Source organism: Ahaetulla prasina, chromosome 2, assembly GCF_028640845.1.
Source record: "Ahaetulla prasina isolate Xishuangbanna chromosome 2, ASM2864084v1, whole genome shotgun sequence".
In the NCBI taxonomy this organism is placed as follows: Eukaryota; Metazoa; Chordata; class Lepidosauria; order Squamata; family Colubridae; genus Ahaetulla; species Ahaetulla prasina.
The window spans coordinates 27,722,704-27,738,490 of record NC_080540.1 but is presented as its reverse complement, the minus strand read 5'-3'; the positions used below and the strand labels follow the sequence as shown (position 1 = coordinate 27,738,490).

General features: G+C 45.1%; 1 protein-coding gene across 4 annotated transcripts in view; it reads left to right on the top strand.

Moving 5' to 3' along the window:
* LOC131192023 (major histocompatibility complex class I-related gene protein-like) overlaps positions 1–14,603 on the top strand; it is a 29,320-nt gene extending 14,717 nt beyond the window's left edge. For 2 of the 4 annotated variants that reach the window (XM_058170772.1, XM_058170773.1), the window contains 2 exons: positions 1,996–2,125; positions 13,656–14,603. In XM_058170772.1, the coding sequence (XP_058026755.1) occupies positions 1,996–2,125; positions 13,656–13,875 (350 nt within the window). In that variant the 3' untranslated portion in view covers positions 13,876–14,603. Of the gene's footprint in view, positions 1–1,995; positions 2,126–4,164; positions 8,281–13,655 lie in introns of those variants that run through there. The other 2 variants (XR_009153625.1, XM_058170774.1) reach the window with 2 other exon arrangements.
* The last annotated feature ends 1,184 nt before the right edge of the window (positions 14,604–15,787 follow it).

The following is a 15,787-nucleotide window of genomic DNA, read 5'->3' as shown; positions in this document are numbered from 1 at the left end:
CCGACTCACCCCTGACTGACAGAAGTGCTGATGTCGTGTCCCACTCCTCCGCTGACGGCTGGGTCAGGGAAATCCAAATCAGGCTTGCCTCTGCAGCTCTGCCCAAAGTCCTAGCAAAGTCCTCAGAGCAGGCAGGAGACCAGTAAGTGACTTCAGCAAGATATGTTTAGACTTTGCCTGACTCAGAGACTGCCAGAAAGCAGATCCTTTATATAGGCTACCAGGAAGGCAAAGAGCTCCTGTGAGGCCAGCAGTAACATAGGCAGTTGCTCTAGCCAGTTTCTGCAAGTGAGTGGTGAGCATGTCAAAAGCGAAAAGTGGGACTTGGCTCTTTCCCAAAATGTGCAAATTAAGCAGCTGCCTGAAATGTCCTTGAAGTGGTTGCTGGACATGAAGCCCCATGCCTCTGCCTCCACCTGTTGCTGGTGCCGTTCCCAGCATGTTTTGGAAGGCAGATAAAAATAAAGCCTTTATTCTCTTGCCACTGCTGTGGAATCCTCAGCAAAAACAACAGCAGCTGTGCCTTCTCCCTTCCCAAACACGCTGGGATGTGACCTGAATAAGGCTTGACCTGCTGTTGAAAAACCTCCCACCCTTTAAGGGGCGTGCATAATAGAATAGAATAGAATAGAATTTTTTATTGGCCAAGTGTGATTGGACACACAAGGAATTTGTCTTGGTGCATAGGCTCTCAGTGTACACAAGAGCACAAATGTTCCTGTCCTAATGTTCCCTTTGATTGTATCCAATTCGTATAGTTTTTCTTTTTTATATATACTTATGCTTATATATCATATTTTCCTGGTGAGAGGGTGGCTCTTCTCTACGTTTCGCTGCCTTCTGCTGTGCAAGGGGCAGCGGGCAAGTCCTGCTTTTCGTTTTTGATGTGCTCACCGCTCAGTTGCAGCAACGGACTCCTGCGGGCAGCACCAGCAGCAGGTGGAGACTTGCTTTCCCCCCTACTCTTTTCTCCTCTGCCCAGTCTAGCCTTCCATCCAGCAGCTAAGAACGATGGGCTCACCTGCCTCTCCACGAGGCCTCTCAGGAGACATGGCATGTAATTGAAAACAAAGTTTCTGTTTGTTCCCCCTCCTTGGGAACTGTGCAGGAGGAAGGGAGCCATCAAGGAGATGCTGGCAAGACACTCTCATGGAAAGGACGAAGTGACCCCACTGCCAGAGCCCAGGATTTTAAGGCGGAAAAGTGAAGTGGGGGGGGGGAGACACAATTTCAAAGGCCCTGGAGAAAAAGAGCAAAGATCTTCTGTTCACCATCCGAAGTGGGTGCCGAGGCCAACCCTGCGGGAAGCAATCTCCATACAAAACCTAATGGACTTTGCAGAACCATCGGGGAAGGGGAGCCTGTTTTTGGGGTGCAAAGGAGGAAGGGGTGATCTCCCGCCCCTCCTCCTTCTCACTGCAGGGCTGCCATGAAGCTCATGCAGGACTGTGCGATTATTGGTGAAGGTGGCCCTGGCAGGCCAGCGGAGCTGCGGCTGGGGAAGTGCTCCAGATCTCTGGAGTACCTCCCCAGCCGCAGCTCAGCTGATTTGCGGGCTGCAATTAAGGGACTGAGCCTTGATGAGGTGACCAGGGAAGGGAAGGGCTGCCTCGTGGGCTGGTCATGCTCACCTCCTTCACTAGGGCTTATTTTTGGGGTAGGCCTCATATTAGGCCCACTCTAAAAAAACCCAGGCTAGGCCTTACTTTTGGGGTAGGTTTTATTTTCGGGGAAACACAGTAGGTAACATTTTCCACAGGGGGAATGCTCTGTATCATTTTCCCTCTGGTCAGCAGCTCTTGGCAGCCAACAATTTTGCCCTTTTATTAATTATAAACATATGGAGGCACACATATATCTTCCTTAAGATGCTGAATTATGGTCCAGGCAGTTGTACCGTCTGGGTCCTTCGGGGTCTTCAGCTTAAATTCATCCCAGGCAGGAGCTGCTCCCCCATAAATAAATGCGCCGTCTTCTCTTTCTGCCATTTATCAGGCTGGTGGTGGAGATGCTGGAAAAATCTCCATCAAGAGAAAGAAACCTACTCCGGCAACATCCCTCCAGAAATGGTTCCTTCTCCTTCAAGTACAGAAGATGAGATTCAAACCAAGCGAGACTCCAGCAGGTGAGCCTGACTAATGCTGAAGTCTATTTATGAGACAAAACTCCGGCTTCATAAATAACTGGGAGCTGAGACCATCTGGCTTGTGGGAGTGCGGAATGCACTCTTTAAGTCAGGGCTGTCCCCCAGTGGTGAGTTGCTCCTGGTTCAGTCTGGTTCTTGCGAACCGGTAGTAAAACTGGTGGAAGGCTCCACCCACCAACCCGGTTGTCGTCATGGACAATCTGTGCATGCGCAGAAACTTCGGTGCGTGCTTCCATTGTGAACCGGTAGTAAAGGAAAGTAAAACCCACCCCTGGTGTCTCCCCACCCCCACAGGCCACATTTCGCTACCAAGATGTGACCTGTTTGAAATCAGGCCACATGAATAATGGGCCAGTGCGCACACCCATGAAGCTCCACTCGTGCAAGTGGTTGCCTGTTTCGAGCAGAGGGTGTTTGTACTTGCACACAAAACTACTTACATGAGCAGAGGGTGCTCGTGTGTGCATGCCAAGCTCTATTGGCACAAATGAAACTGCACCGGAGCACTCTCACACGAGTGAAACTTTGTGCATGGGCACAAGCGCAGACACAACACACCCTCTGCTCAAGTGGCTTCTGCTGACATAAGCAGAGCTTCTCATGCAAGCGATGTGCTGGCCACTGGTGTCATGTCCCACTCCCCACTCCGCCGAACGAGTCAAGGAAGTCCGTAACCAATTTGGCAATGAAGCCTCTGCAGCTTGCCAAGTTCCTCCAAGGTTTCTCAGGGCAGGCAGGAGTCCAAGTTGTGACTTCAGCGATAGGGTCCGGTATCAGCAAACTCGATAAGACTTTGCTTGACTCAAGGTTGGAATGCCAAAAGCAGTTCCTTTATATAGGCTGTGGGGTGTGGCTCCATGACTCAGCATTTATCCAGGCCTGCCCCCTCCCTTCCTTCTGCTGGCGTCGCCTCTCAGATCTCCGGAAGCGAGAGTCCTCCTACTCTGAATTGTCTTCAGCTGGACCTGCTGGCAGCTTCTGGGAAAGGGAGGGGTCAGAGGGAGTAGGGCCGAGTAATTCCAGCACCTTTGATGGCTGAGCCAAAAGAACACATGTTGTATGAGTGAGGTTTATCGGGCTTGTTCTCCCATTCTTGGCATCCTCTCCCGGCATGGGGCCAGGGCCGGGGGCTGGAGGCATGACAGGCCGTTCATCTTCATTATCAGACTCGGAGTCTGATAAAAGGCCCGGTTGGAGACGGGAGGGGCCCGGCTGAGGAGAGGAGGGAGGACGAGTCACAACAACTGGTGTAAGTGGAGCTTCGTACACGAGCTCAAGCATCCTCTGCTCACACAAATGGATCTGGGTGCGCACATGTGCTTGCCACTCACACGCCCCTCCCTTCACGCCGAGCTGTCAAGGTGGAAATGTTGGGGATCACTGCTCTGGTGGTGGGCTTCCTGAGGTTGGGGCTCAACCTCTCCTGTCTGAGTCCCTCTGATCGGCTGTTCTGCAAGAAAATCCAACCCAGCTCAGCTTCTCCAGCCCACGCATGCTAAAAAGATCAGTAAAATACCATGTTTCCCTGAAAATAAGTCCCGGTCTTTTTTTTTTTTTTTTGACCTCAAAATAAGCACCGGGTCTTATTTTTGGTGGGATGTCTTACCTGCTTACCTTAGGACCACTGCAGCCACACTTCCCATGCCCCAACACCTGTCGCACCGCTGCCCGACTCCTTAATTCTAAAAAGAAAGGGGAGATAGGGGGCTCAAAAAGGTTAATTAAAACTCTTTCAGCAATGATTATGTGGGGTGTTTTCCCAGGGGAAGAAAGATGTAAAAAATTAACCTTTTGTCATCGTCCCCTACCCCCATCCCTGCTAACCTCAGCCCAGAGATGGAACTTCCATCTTTTGCCTTTAAATTATAATAATAATAATAATAATAATAATGATTTTCAGCTTCCTTTTGGACTGAATGCACACAGTGTGTTGTGGAAGGAAGTGGGTCTTTTCACAGGAGCTGGAACTAAAATGAATATGCCCCAAATGTACTTGTTTTGTTGGAATTTTACAACAGGTGGCTGTTGTAGACTGCAAAACCCATCAAAAGGTAAAGATCCTGTTTTCAGAGGAAACCGAAGAACGGATCAAGCAATAACGTGGATAGCGCTAATGGATTTAGAAGAGGCCTCCTTCAAGCGGTTGTGCTGGTTTCCATACATGGAACTATTGCTGGAAGTCCATTTTGATATCCAAAATCTGGATATCTGGAGAACTTTTAAACCATAATGCCTGGATAAGGATCCACCATTAGTGTCAGTGTTAAAATTGAGCTGGTTGTCTAGCCAAGGTATGTCAAATACACTTTAGGTCTGAAAATAGCCCTCAACTGCTTTTTAATCTTTTCAAGGCAATTTGCTTCTCCCACACCTTGGATGAAGAGTGAAAGAAAGTCTGTGTGAATATGGGACCTTATATTTTATTGTGCGGTAGGCAGTCCAATAGGCAGACATTGTAAGATCCGTTACATCAAGGACCTGTATACAGGTCAGAAATAGAGCTGAGGAAATATCTACCTACCCTTCATATCCTGGACATGAACTGTTTCAACTCCTCCCCTCAGGATTTATTTATTTAGCCAAGCATGTATTAGATAACAGATATAAGTGTAAATATGATTATTAATACATGAAATGGATAAGAATAAAAGGGGACATTAGGACAGGGATGGTAGGCACCTTGATGCACTTATGCATGCCCCTCACAGACCTCTTTTTTTTTTAAATTACATTTATATCCCGCCCTTCTCCGAAGACTCAGGGCGGCTTACAGTGTGTAAGGCAATAGTCTCATTCTATTTGTATATTTACAAAGTCAACTTATTGTCCCCCCCCCCAACAATCTGGGTCCTCATCAACAATCGGGGTCCTCATTTTACCTACCTTAAAGAGGATGGAAGGCTGAGTCAACCTTGGGCCTGGTGGGACTAGAACCTGCAGTAATTACAGCCTGAGCCACCACAACCCTTGTAGGAATGGGGTGAGGTCAACAGTAGACAGTCTAAGGTTAAAGGTTTGGGGTTTGGAGAAGAAATCACAGAGTTGGGTAGTGTATTCCAAGCATTGACCCTTTGTTGCTGAAGTCCTATTTCCTGCAGTGGAGTTTGGTGTGGTTTCGTGTATTGTAGTTGAAGCTGAAGTAGTCATAGGTAGGACGTTGTAGCAGATAATTTTGTGTACTACGCTTAGGTCAGACCAAAGCCGGCATAGTTCTAAGTTCTCTAAGCCCAAAAGCCTGGTGGGATAGGGTATTCTGTTGCAAGCAGAGGAGTGGAGGACTCTTCTCGTGAAATATCTCTGGACTCTCTCAATTGTATTAATGTCCGATATGCAGTGTGGGTTCCAGACAGATGAGCTGTATTTGAGAATTGGTCTAGCAAATGTTTTGTATGCTCTAGTTAGCAGTACAATATTACCGGAGAAGAAGCTATGCAAGATTAGGTTAGCAACTCTTAATGCCTTTTTGGCAATGTTGTTACAGTGGATTTTGGCACTTAGGTCATTAGAGATCATTAGGATGCTGCTATAGGGCATTGCATGCCAAGAGAAACACACAGAGACGTGGTTTCTGCCTTTGTGCCATCACACTGCTGAAGATTGAATTCCCACAGAGCTGTCTTATGTCTGTGGATATTTATCCATGCAGTAGGGCTGTATTACTATTACCCTTCTCATCTTTTCTGCTACCTCCTTTTATCGATATCAGTATTATTATATTTATTTTTATTTATTTATTTTATTTATTTATTTTTCATATTTTTATACCGCCCTATCTCCCTAGGGACTCAGGGCGGTTTACAAGCAGATAAAAAATACATATAAATACACAATAAAACATACAATTAAAAAACTTATTCTAAATAGCCAATTAGTTAAAATATCAAAGTACATAATAAAACCCGTTAAAACCCGTTAAAATTTAAAAATCTAAAATCTAGTCCAGTCCTGCGCAGATGAATAGATGAGTTTTAAGCTCGCGGCGGAAGGTTCGGAGGTCCGGAAGTTGACGAAGTCCTGGGGGGAGCTCGTTCCACAGGGTGGGAGCCCCCACAGAAAAGGCCCTTCCCCTGGGTGTCGCCAGACGGCATTGCCTAGCCGACGGCACCCTGAGGAGTCCCTCTCTGTGAGAGCGCACGGGTCGGTGAGAGGTATTCGGTAGCAGCAGACGGTCCCGTAAATAGCCCGGCCCTATGCCATGGAGCGCTTTGAAGATCATTACCAAAACCTTGAAGCGCACCCGGAAGGCCACAGGTAGCCAGTGCAGTTTGCGCAGGAGAGGTGTCACATGGGAGCCACGAGGGGCTCCCTCTATCACCTGCGCAGCCGCATTCTGAACTAACTGAAGCCTCCGGATGCCCCTCAAGGGGAGCCCCATGTAGAGAGCATTGCAATAGTCCAGCCGAGATGTCACAAGAGCGTGAGTGACCGTGCATAGGGCATCCCGGTCTAGAAAGGGGCGCAACTGGCGAGCCAGGTGAACCTGGTAAAAGGCTCTCCTGGAGATGGCCGTCAAATGGTCTTCAAAAGACAGCCGTTCATATTACTTTGTTGTATGTACAGAGAGTTTTTGCACAGAGACAAATTCCTTGTGTGTCCATTCACACTGGGCCAAAAAAAGTATTCTTTTTTCTTAAATTTAAATGGGTTTATGAGGAGAAATTTCTTAGATTTTATTTGCCCCTCCATGTGGCACCGAATTTTAAAAAGGAAGAAATATAGGGCATTGTTTGGTAGAGCCTTGATGGACTGATATGGGCTATCTGAATTTTTTTCCAACTTCTTTTGGCTGTATAAGAAGTCCAAGCATTGAGTAAATGTCTGTGCCAATAGAGGGGGGAGGGGGGATGTTCCTTCCCAGCTTTACAAGTTTTGGTTTGGGGAAGTTATAGAAAAAATAAATATATTATTATTATTATTTTGATAGTTAAATTGTATAATGTTTTTATTTAAACAGGAAAATGAGGTTGGGGGTGAGCACCATGTCTACCTTTGTTAAAGTATAGGTAGTCCTTGACTTTTGACCATCACTGAGCCCAAAATTTATGTTGCTAAGCGAGGCAGTTTTTAAGTGAGTTCGGCCCCATTTTATGGCCTTTTTTGCCACAATTGTTAAGTGAATCCCTGCAGTTGTTAAGTTAGTAACATGGTTGTTAAGTAAATCTGCCTTCCCCGTTGATTTTGCTTGTCAGAAGGTCAATAGGGGTTGATCATATGACTGTGGGACTTTTATAGATCATTACAGCCACAAGGACATTTAATATGAGTATGCCTTTTGGACATAAGGTAAAAGTAAAGGTTCCCCTCGCACATACGTGCTAGTCGCTCCTGACTCTAGGGGGCGGTGCTCATCTCCATTTCAAAGCCGAAGAGCCAGCGCTGTCCGAAGACGTCTCCGTGGTCATATGGCTGGCATGACTCAACGCCAAAGGCGCACGGAACGCTGTTACCTTCCCACCAAAGGTGGTCCCTATATTTCTATTTGCATTTTTTACGTGCTTTCGAACTGCTAGGTTGGCAGAAGCTGGGACAAGTAACGGGAGCTCACCCCATTACACGGCAGCACTAGGGATTTGAACCGCTGAGCTGCCGACCTTTCGATTGACAAGCTCAACGTCCTAGCCCCTGAGCCATCGCGTCCCACTTGTGACTGTAATGATGTGTAAAAGCAATGTTCCATAGTCATATGATCAAACTCTGTGTCCTTCTGACAAGCAAAATCAATGTGGAAGCCAGATTCACTTAACAACCATGATACTAACCTAATGTTAAGATATTTAAATTTAGTAATTCCTAATTCCTAATTAAAATTCTTAATTAATTTTAAATTAGTAAATTCCTAAGAGGTCTGTAAGGGGCGTGCATAAGAGCACAAACGTGCCTACCGTTCCTGTCCTATTGTTTCCTTTCATTATATCCAATTAATATAGTTATTGCATTCTTATGCTTATATATATATATGCTCATATATTATATAGTTACTTTCATGCTTATGCTTATATATACTGTTGTGACAAAATAAATAAATAAACAAACAAACAAACAAAATAGTAGCTGGAGCAGTGGGGTTGTGCAGTGAGCCAGAACCCACAGACATAGTTGATTGATTGGAGAGTGACGTCTCCTACATGAGGCAATCTGCACTGTGATTGGTTGCTGTGTGTGTTTGGAGGGGGAGTTTCCCTTTTTCCCTGCCTTTTTCTTCTGTGTGCCCTGTATGCTCTGTCATTTACCTCATGATGCTCCTGCTAGCCAGACTATCTTGTTTGCTGTAAATATTGATGTAAAACATATTTATTTATGTAAAATTACAAGTTTGTGTCAGCATTTGGACACCTGATACCCAATTCCTTGACAGATTATGGGCCCAGAAGTGCCCTGGAGTGACAGTAATAAATTTTTCTGAGGTAAATGTTTCTTCGTGAACCTGAGGTAAATTTCTATGAGGTAAAGGTTTCTTCATGAACCTGAGGTAAATTTCTATGAGGTGAAAGTTTCTTCATGAACCTGAGGTAAATTTCTATGAGGTGAAAGTTTCTTCATGAACCTGATGGAAGTTGAGGACAATTGGCCTGTAAAGACAGCACAATGCTATCTGTTCCAGGAATGGGAGATGGATTTCCTTTAGCTGGTCTTAATGAGACAAATTATCTCTCATGGAGCCTAAAGATGGAGATGTTTCTGTGGAGGGAGGATTTGTGGACAGTTGTAAGCAATCTTCCAACAGATCTCAATGAGGAACAGCAAAAACGAAATGAAAAAGCACTAGCCAGAATAATTTTGTGCTTGGAAGATGGCCAGGTAATACATATGCATGGGCCAGCATCTGCTAGAGAATGCTGGCCTGCCTTACGCAGAATTTATGTACCGGTAAGAGAGATGGCAAGTAGCAAAGTAACTCTCACCAGAAAACATTATAGAACAAGGCTACAGTCTGGAGAATATCTGTCGGATCACCTCCAGTTCAAGAAAATACTATAAACAAGCATCATACCTTAACAAAGCTGCTACTTTTAATAAATACTTGCTATGCCCAAAAGAAAAGGGACGCGGTGGTTTAGTGGGTAAGACGCTGAGGTTGTCAATTGAAAGGTTGGCAGTTCAGCAGTTCGAATCCCTAGTGCCGCGTAACAGGGTGAGCTCCTGTTACTTGTCCCAGCTTCTGCCAACCTAGCAGTTCGAAAGCAATCTTCCAACAGATCTCAATGAGGAACAGCAAAAACGAAATGAAAAAGCACTAGCCAGAATAATTTTGTGCTTGGAAGATGGCCAGGTAATACATATGCATGGGCCAGCATCTGCTAGAGAATGCTGGCCTGCCTTACGCAGAATTTATGTACCGGTAAGAGAGATGGCAAGTAGCAAAGTAACTCTCACCAGAAAACATTATAGAACAAGGCTACAGTCTGGAGAATATCTGTCGGATCACCTCCAGTTCAAGAAAATACTATAAACAAGCATCATACCTTAACAAAGCTGCTACTTTTAATAAATACTTGCTATGCCCAAAAGAAAAGGGACGCGGTGGCTTAGTGGGTAAGACGCTGAGGTTGTCAATTGAAAGGTCGGCAGTTCAGCAGTTCGAATCCCTAGTGCCGCGTAAAAGGGTGAGCTCCCGTTACTTGTCCCAGCTTCTGTCAACCTAGCAGTTCGAAAGCACGTAAAAAATGCAAGTAGAAATATAGGGACCACCTTTGGTGGGAAGGTAACCCACAACTAAAAATAAAACTATTTATTTATACAAGCGGGACTGGCCTGATTTTTAAATTCTAAATTTTAAATTTTTAATTTTTAATGGTAATTTTACTGAGTATTTTATATGGTCAATTGGACAGTTTTAATTTCGGCCTTTTATTGAATAAAATAAATTGTTATTTTAATTGTTATTTTAATATGTATATTAACTGTTTTAATTGAAGGCTGTACACCGCCCTGATTCCTTCGGGAGAAGGGCGGTATAAAAGTTTAATAAATAAATAAATAAATAAATAAATAAATAAATAAATAAATAAATAAATAAATAAATAAATAAATAAATAAAAGAAAGATTTAAATTGGATGCAAAGAGTTCAGGATCTGATTTTGTAAAAAAATGAACTGAAAATCTTAACATATTATTGCTAAGATTTATAAAATGCTATTGAAATTGAATTTGGAAAGTGAATATGTGACACGTATGATCGTATGATTCAGTGGGCGAGGAAATTTGGATATAATGGGACGCTTGAACAGTGGGAAAACATGTGGACGAACATTTAGAATAGAATAGAATAGAATAGAATAGGTTCTCCGAGGAGCTGAGGGGGATGAAACGCCGGAGAAGACGCCTAGAGAGTTCCTGGAGGTCCAGCCGCTCAGAGGCTGATCGGACACTAGTTAGATCCTATACTAGGACCTACCTAGTGGCACTGAGGGAGGCGTTACGCCTCCTCCTCATTGCGCCGGCAGATAACTGCCCAGCTGCCTTGTTTCGGGTGCCCCCCTCCCTCCTTCACCAGGGGGAGGGGGATGACCCGTTGCAGGGACGTGCTGAGGAGTTTAACGGTTATCTATACGATAAAATCGTTCAGCTTAGGGACGGTCTGGACCAAAATTGTGGCGATTCGGACGGGGCATCTGAGGGCGGTCTTGGTGATGTTGTTTGGGATGAGTTTGACCCTGTGACTTCCGAGGACATGGACAGGTTGCTGGTTAGATTGAATGCCACCACGTGTTTACTGGACCCGTGCCCCTCCTGGCTGGTGCTGGCCACTCAGGAGGTGACACGAGGCTGGCTCCAGGGGATTACGAGTGCTTCCTTGTTGGAGGGAGTCCTTCCGGGTGCGCTTCAAGGTGTTGGTGAACGTCTTTAAAGCGCTCCATGGCATAGGGCCGGGTTACTTACGGGACTGCCTGCTGCTACCGAATACCTCTCACCGACCCGTGCGCTCTCACAGAGAGGGACTCCTCAGGGTGCCGTCGGCGCGACAGTGTCGTCTGGCGACGCCCAGGGGAAGGGCCTTCTCTGTGGGGGCTCCCGCCCTCTGGAACGAACTCCCCCCAGGACTTAGTCAACTTCGGACCTCAACCTTTCGCATGAGCTTAAAACTCACTTATTCACCTGCGCTGAGCTGGGTTAGTTTTTTAAGTTTATGGGTTTTTAATGGGTTTTATTTCTAAATTTTAATTCTGGCCAATTTAATAAGTTTTTTAATTGTATTTTAATTGTATTTATAGTGTATTATGTATTTTTACTTGGCTGTGAACCGCCCTGAGTCCTTCGGGAGAAGGGCGGTATACAAATTTAAATAATAAATAAATAAATAAATAAATAAATAGAAGTTTTATTGGCCAAGTATGATTGGACACACAAGGAATTTGTCTTGGTGCATATGCTCTCAGTGTACATAAAAGAAAAGATACGTTCATCAAGGTACAACACTTAAAACACAATTGATGGTCAATATATCAATATAAATCATAAGGATTGCCAGCAACAAGTTATAGTCATACAGTCATAAGTGGAAAGAGATTGGTGATGGGAACGATGAGACGATTAATTGTAGTGCAGATTCAGTAAATAGTTTGACAGTGTTGATGGAATTATTTGTTTAGCAAGAGTGATGGCGTTCGGGGAAAAACTGTTCTTGTGTCTAGTTGTTCTGGTGTGCAGTGCTCTATAGCGTCGTTTTGAGGGTAGGAGTTGAAACAGTTTATGTCCTGGATGCGAGGGATCTGTAAATATTTTCACGGCCCTCTTCTTGATTCGTGCAGTATACAGGTCCTCAATGGAAGGCAGGTTGGTAGCAATTATTTTTTCTGCAGTTCCAATTATCCTCTGAAGTCTGTGTTTTTCTTGTTGGGTTGCAGAACCGAACCAGACAGTTATAGAGGTGCAAATGACAGACTCAATAATTCCTCTGTAGAACTGAATCAGCAGCTCCTTGGGCAGTTTGAGCTTACTGAGTTGGCGCACAAAGAACATTCTTTGTTGTCCTTTTTTAATGATGTTTTTATTTAAGGAGAGACTGGACGGTCGCTTGTCTGAAATGGTACTATAGGATCTGTCGGCCATGGCCCATTATCGGGTCGCGGGTTAATCACCAGCGGGCCAAGTTAGTGGCCGGAGGGGCGAGGTAGGGGGAGGGGCTTCTGCAAACGTGCACAGGCCCGCTTGCAGCCCCTATTCGCAGGAGCGTTGCCCCGAACATCGGGGACGCTCCAGCACACGCATACACTTGCCCCTCCCACAAAATCATCTCCTCTTTTCCCCCCTCGCCCCCCCCGCTCCGGCCCGCCAACCCAGAAAAGTTGGTGAAGCTCTGGATTAGAAGAGCTCTGTTCTGATTGATTGATTCCCCTCCGGGAGAGATCAACGAAGCTGACCCGCCCCTGCTGAATAGAGGCCAGCCTTGCAGTCCTTACTCACTCCAGGGGAGGGATCGCTTGCCCCAGGATATGACTGACCTCCCCCCCCACTCTCCCAAGACCTCCCTCCAGGGGAGGTCCTGGAGGGGGAAAGCAGGAGAATAAATAGATTTAAGCTTAATGTTAACCGCTCCAATCTTGACTGCAGAAAATATGACTTCAGTAACAGAGTTGTTAATACTTGGAATACACTACCTGACTCTGTGGTCTCTTCCTGAAATCCCCAAAGCTTCAACCAAAAACTGTCTACTATTGACCTCACCCCATTCCTAAGAGGTCTGTAAGGGGCGTGCATAAGAGCCTCTGGTGGCTCAACAGACTAATGCAGTCTGTTATTAACAGCAGCTGCTTGCAATTACTGCAGGTTCAAGTCCCACCAGGCCCAAGGTTGACTCAGCCTTCCATCCTTCATAAAGTAGGTAAAATGAGATTGTTGGGGGCAATAAAAGTTGACTTTGTATATAATATACAAATGGATGAAGACTATTGCTTAACACAATGTAAGCCGCCCTGAGTCTTCGGAGAAGGGCGGGATATAAGTTCAAAAAGAAAAAGAAAAAAAAGAGCACAAGCGTGCCTACTGTTTCTGTCCTATTGTTTCCTTTCGTTATATCCAATTAATATAGTTATTACATACTCATACTTGTATATATGCCAACCTAGCAGTTCGAAAGCAGGTAAAAAATGCAAGTAGAAAAATAGGGACCACCTTTAGTGGGAAGGAAACAGCGTTCCGTGCACCTTTGGCATTGAGTCATGCCAGCCACATGACCACGGAGACGTCTTCGGACAGCGCTGGCTCTTCAGCTTTGAAACGGAGATGAGCACCGCCCGCTAGAGTCGGCAACGACTAGCACGTATGTACGAGGGGAACCTTTACCTTATATATATGCTTATATATTGTTTAGTTATTTCATGCTTATGCTTATATATATTGTGTGACAAAATAAATAAAAAAAATAGAAAGGGCGGAGGGGGTTGGGAGTCGGCTCTTTCAGAGTGGGGGGCTTCATCTTTTGTGGGTAGGTGCTTCTAAGCAAGGCAGACGATGGCGCCCTCTGGAGGTAAGCAGAGGTTGTGTAATTTATTCATTTCATTTCTTCAGTTTCGCAGCTCGGAAGAGCCGTCTTGGAGAGCATCGGAGCGGCACACACCGGAGAAGGGACCTCGCAAATCATGGTTTTCTCCCATCCGCAATCTTGTCTTCTTTGGGGTTCATTTCTCGCCAGTGCAAGGTTGATACAGTGGCTTTGGGGGTGCTCTGCCCCTGCTCCTCCGCCCCCCCCATTTTCACCGATGCGTTGTGCTGCAAAGGGAGAAAATGAAGGAAGAGGACACACAACACACACACACACTTTGTATGGGGAAAGCAGAAGTTTGGGGTCTTTACACAACCACAGTATCAGAACAATAGGGGATGGGACGTTTGCTGTTTAAATTTTAAATGTGGGTGCTGAATTTGGAGAGACTAAATTTATTATAAGAAAAAGAAACCCCCCCGAGAGAAAATACTTTTGGAACAGGATTGGATATGAACTGCAAGAAAAATTTTGAACCTTAAAGGAAGATTAAAGAAAAAACAAAAACAAAACCCGCAATAGAAAAGCTCTGTCAAAAGATTTTAAATTGAACTGGAACGCAAAGTTGGAAATTGGAAAGTATAAAAAACTTTCCAATTTTTTATAAAAAGAGAAAGAAAGAAAGTTAATTGGATTTAATATACAAAAGTGGATATTTTGTTAAATTGTTGATTTGGAACTTGTGGATTCTAGAGAGCCATCTACTGGCAGAAAAAAAAAGTACTGCATGAAGGTATCTTTTATGTACAATGAGAGCATATGCACCAAGACAAATTCCTTGTGTGTCCAATCACACTTGGCCAATAAAAAAATTCTATTCTATGCTATGCTATGCTATGCTATGCTATGCTATGCTATGCTATGCTATTCTTAGAATTCTTGATGAAGGTATCTTTTCTTTTATGTACACTGAGAGCCTAGGCACCAAGACAAATTCCTTGTGTGTCCACTTGGCCAATAAAAATTCTATTCTATTCTATTCTATTCTAGATCACGGGTCTCCAACCTTGGTCCCTTTAAGACTTGTGGATTTCAACTCCCAGAGTCCCTCAGCCAACAAAGCTGGCTGAGGAACTCTGGGAGTTAAAGTCCACAAGTCTTAAAGGGACCAAGGTTGGAGACCCCTGTTGTAGATGTATCCTGGTTTTGTCTTCTGGGGCTGCTGGATCTTTTGGTTTCGGAGGGCTTTAGTTGGTTTAGAGTTAGGGTTGGGCTTGGCCCACCTAATAGGTCCCATCTGAGTTGGGGGTTCCTACAGAGGGCCTCATACTTGCAGATCAGGGGTGGGTTCTAAAAAGTTTTCTACTACCGGTTCTGTGGGTGTGGCTTATTTTGTGGGCGTGGCTTGATGGTCATGACAGTGGGCGTGGCTTGGTCATGTGACTGGATGGGCGTGGTTTGGTGGTCATGTGACTGGGTGGACGTAGCTGGGTAATCATGTGACTGGGTGGGTGTGGCCAACTTGATGTCACTCACGTCAAAGGTTGATGTCACGTAAATTTCCCTGTCTATTTATTTACTACTACTGAACATCCAAAATATACTATTAAATCCTATGTATATATGCCATATGTGTACATACATATTACATAGTATAGCGTGTATAGGCACACAAAAAGATACATTATCTACTATATATATAGTGTATGTACATACAGACATACACCCCTCTTCTAAAACTATACACATTCAACCTCACTTACTACATTTGGAAAAACACACCTAGAGTCCACTTTCTGTCACACATTTAACTATAACTTCTGTGCAGACCTCTCTGCCCTTCATCCAGGTGGCCTGGATCTCCTTGGGGCAGATGAGGGTTTCCAACACCTTGCGGGTCACCTCCCCGACCGGAGGTGGGGGTGGTGGCTCTGCAGAAACAGCAAAACAGGAGTTCTGGGGATTTTGAGCGTTTCTGGCAAGGCGATTTAAATAGCAAGACCTCGTTCTCACATTGGCAAACGTACACAAGGCACTTGCCGTCCGCTAAGGACAAGTGGCTTTGGCGTTGCTCCTGGACGGGTCCCGTCCGGATCTGCAAAAAAAGTCCAACTCTGCCAAAATTCTCTGGGTCCGCGGAAGAAGAGAGATAACTGCCTTGCTCCCTTGCAGTCACCCAGGACCCTAGGGCAGGTGTGTGTGTGTGTGAGAGAGAGAG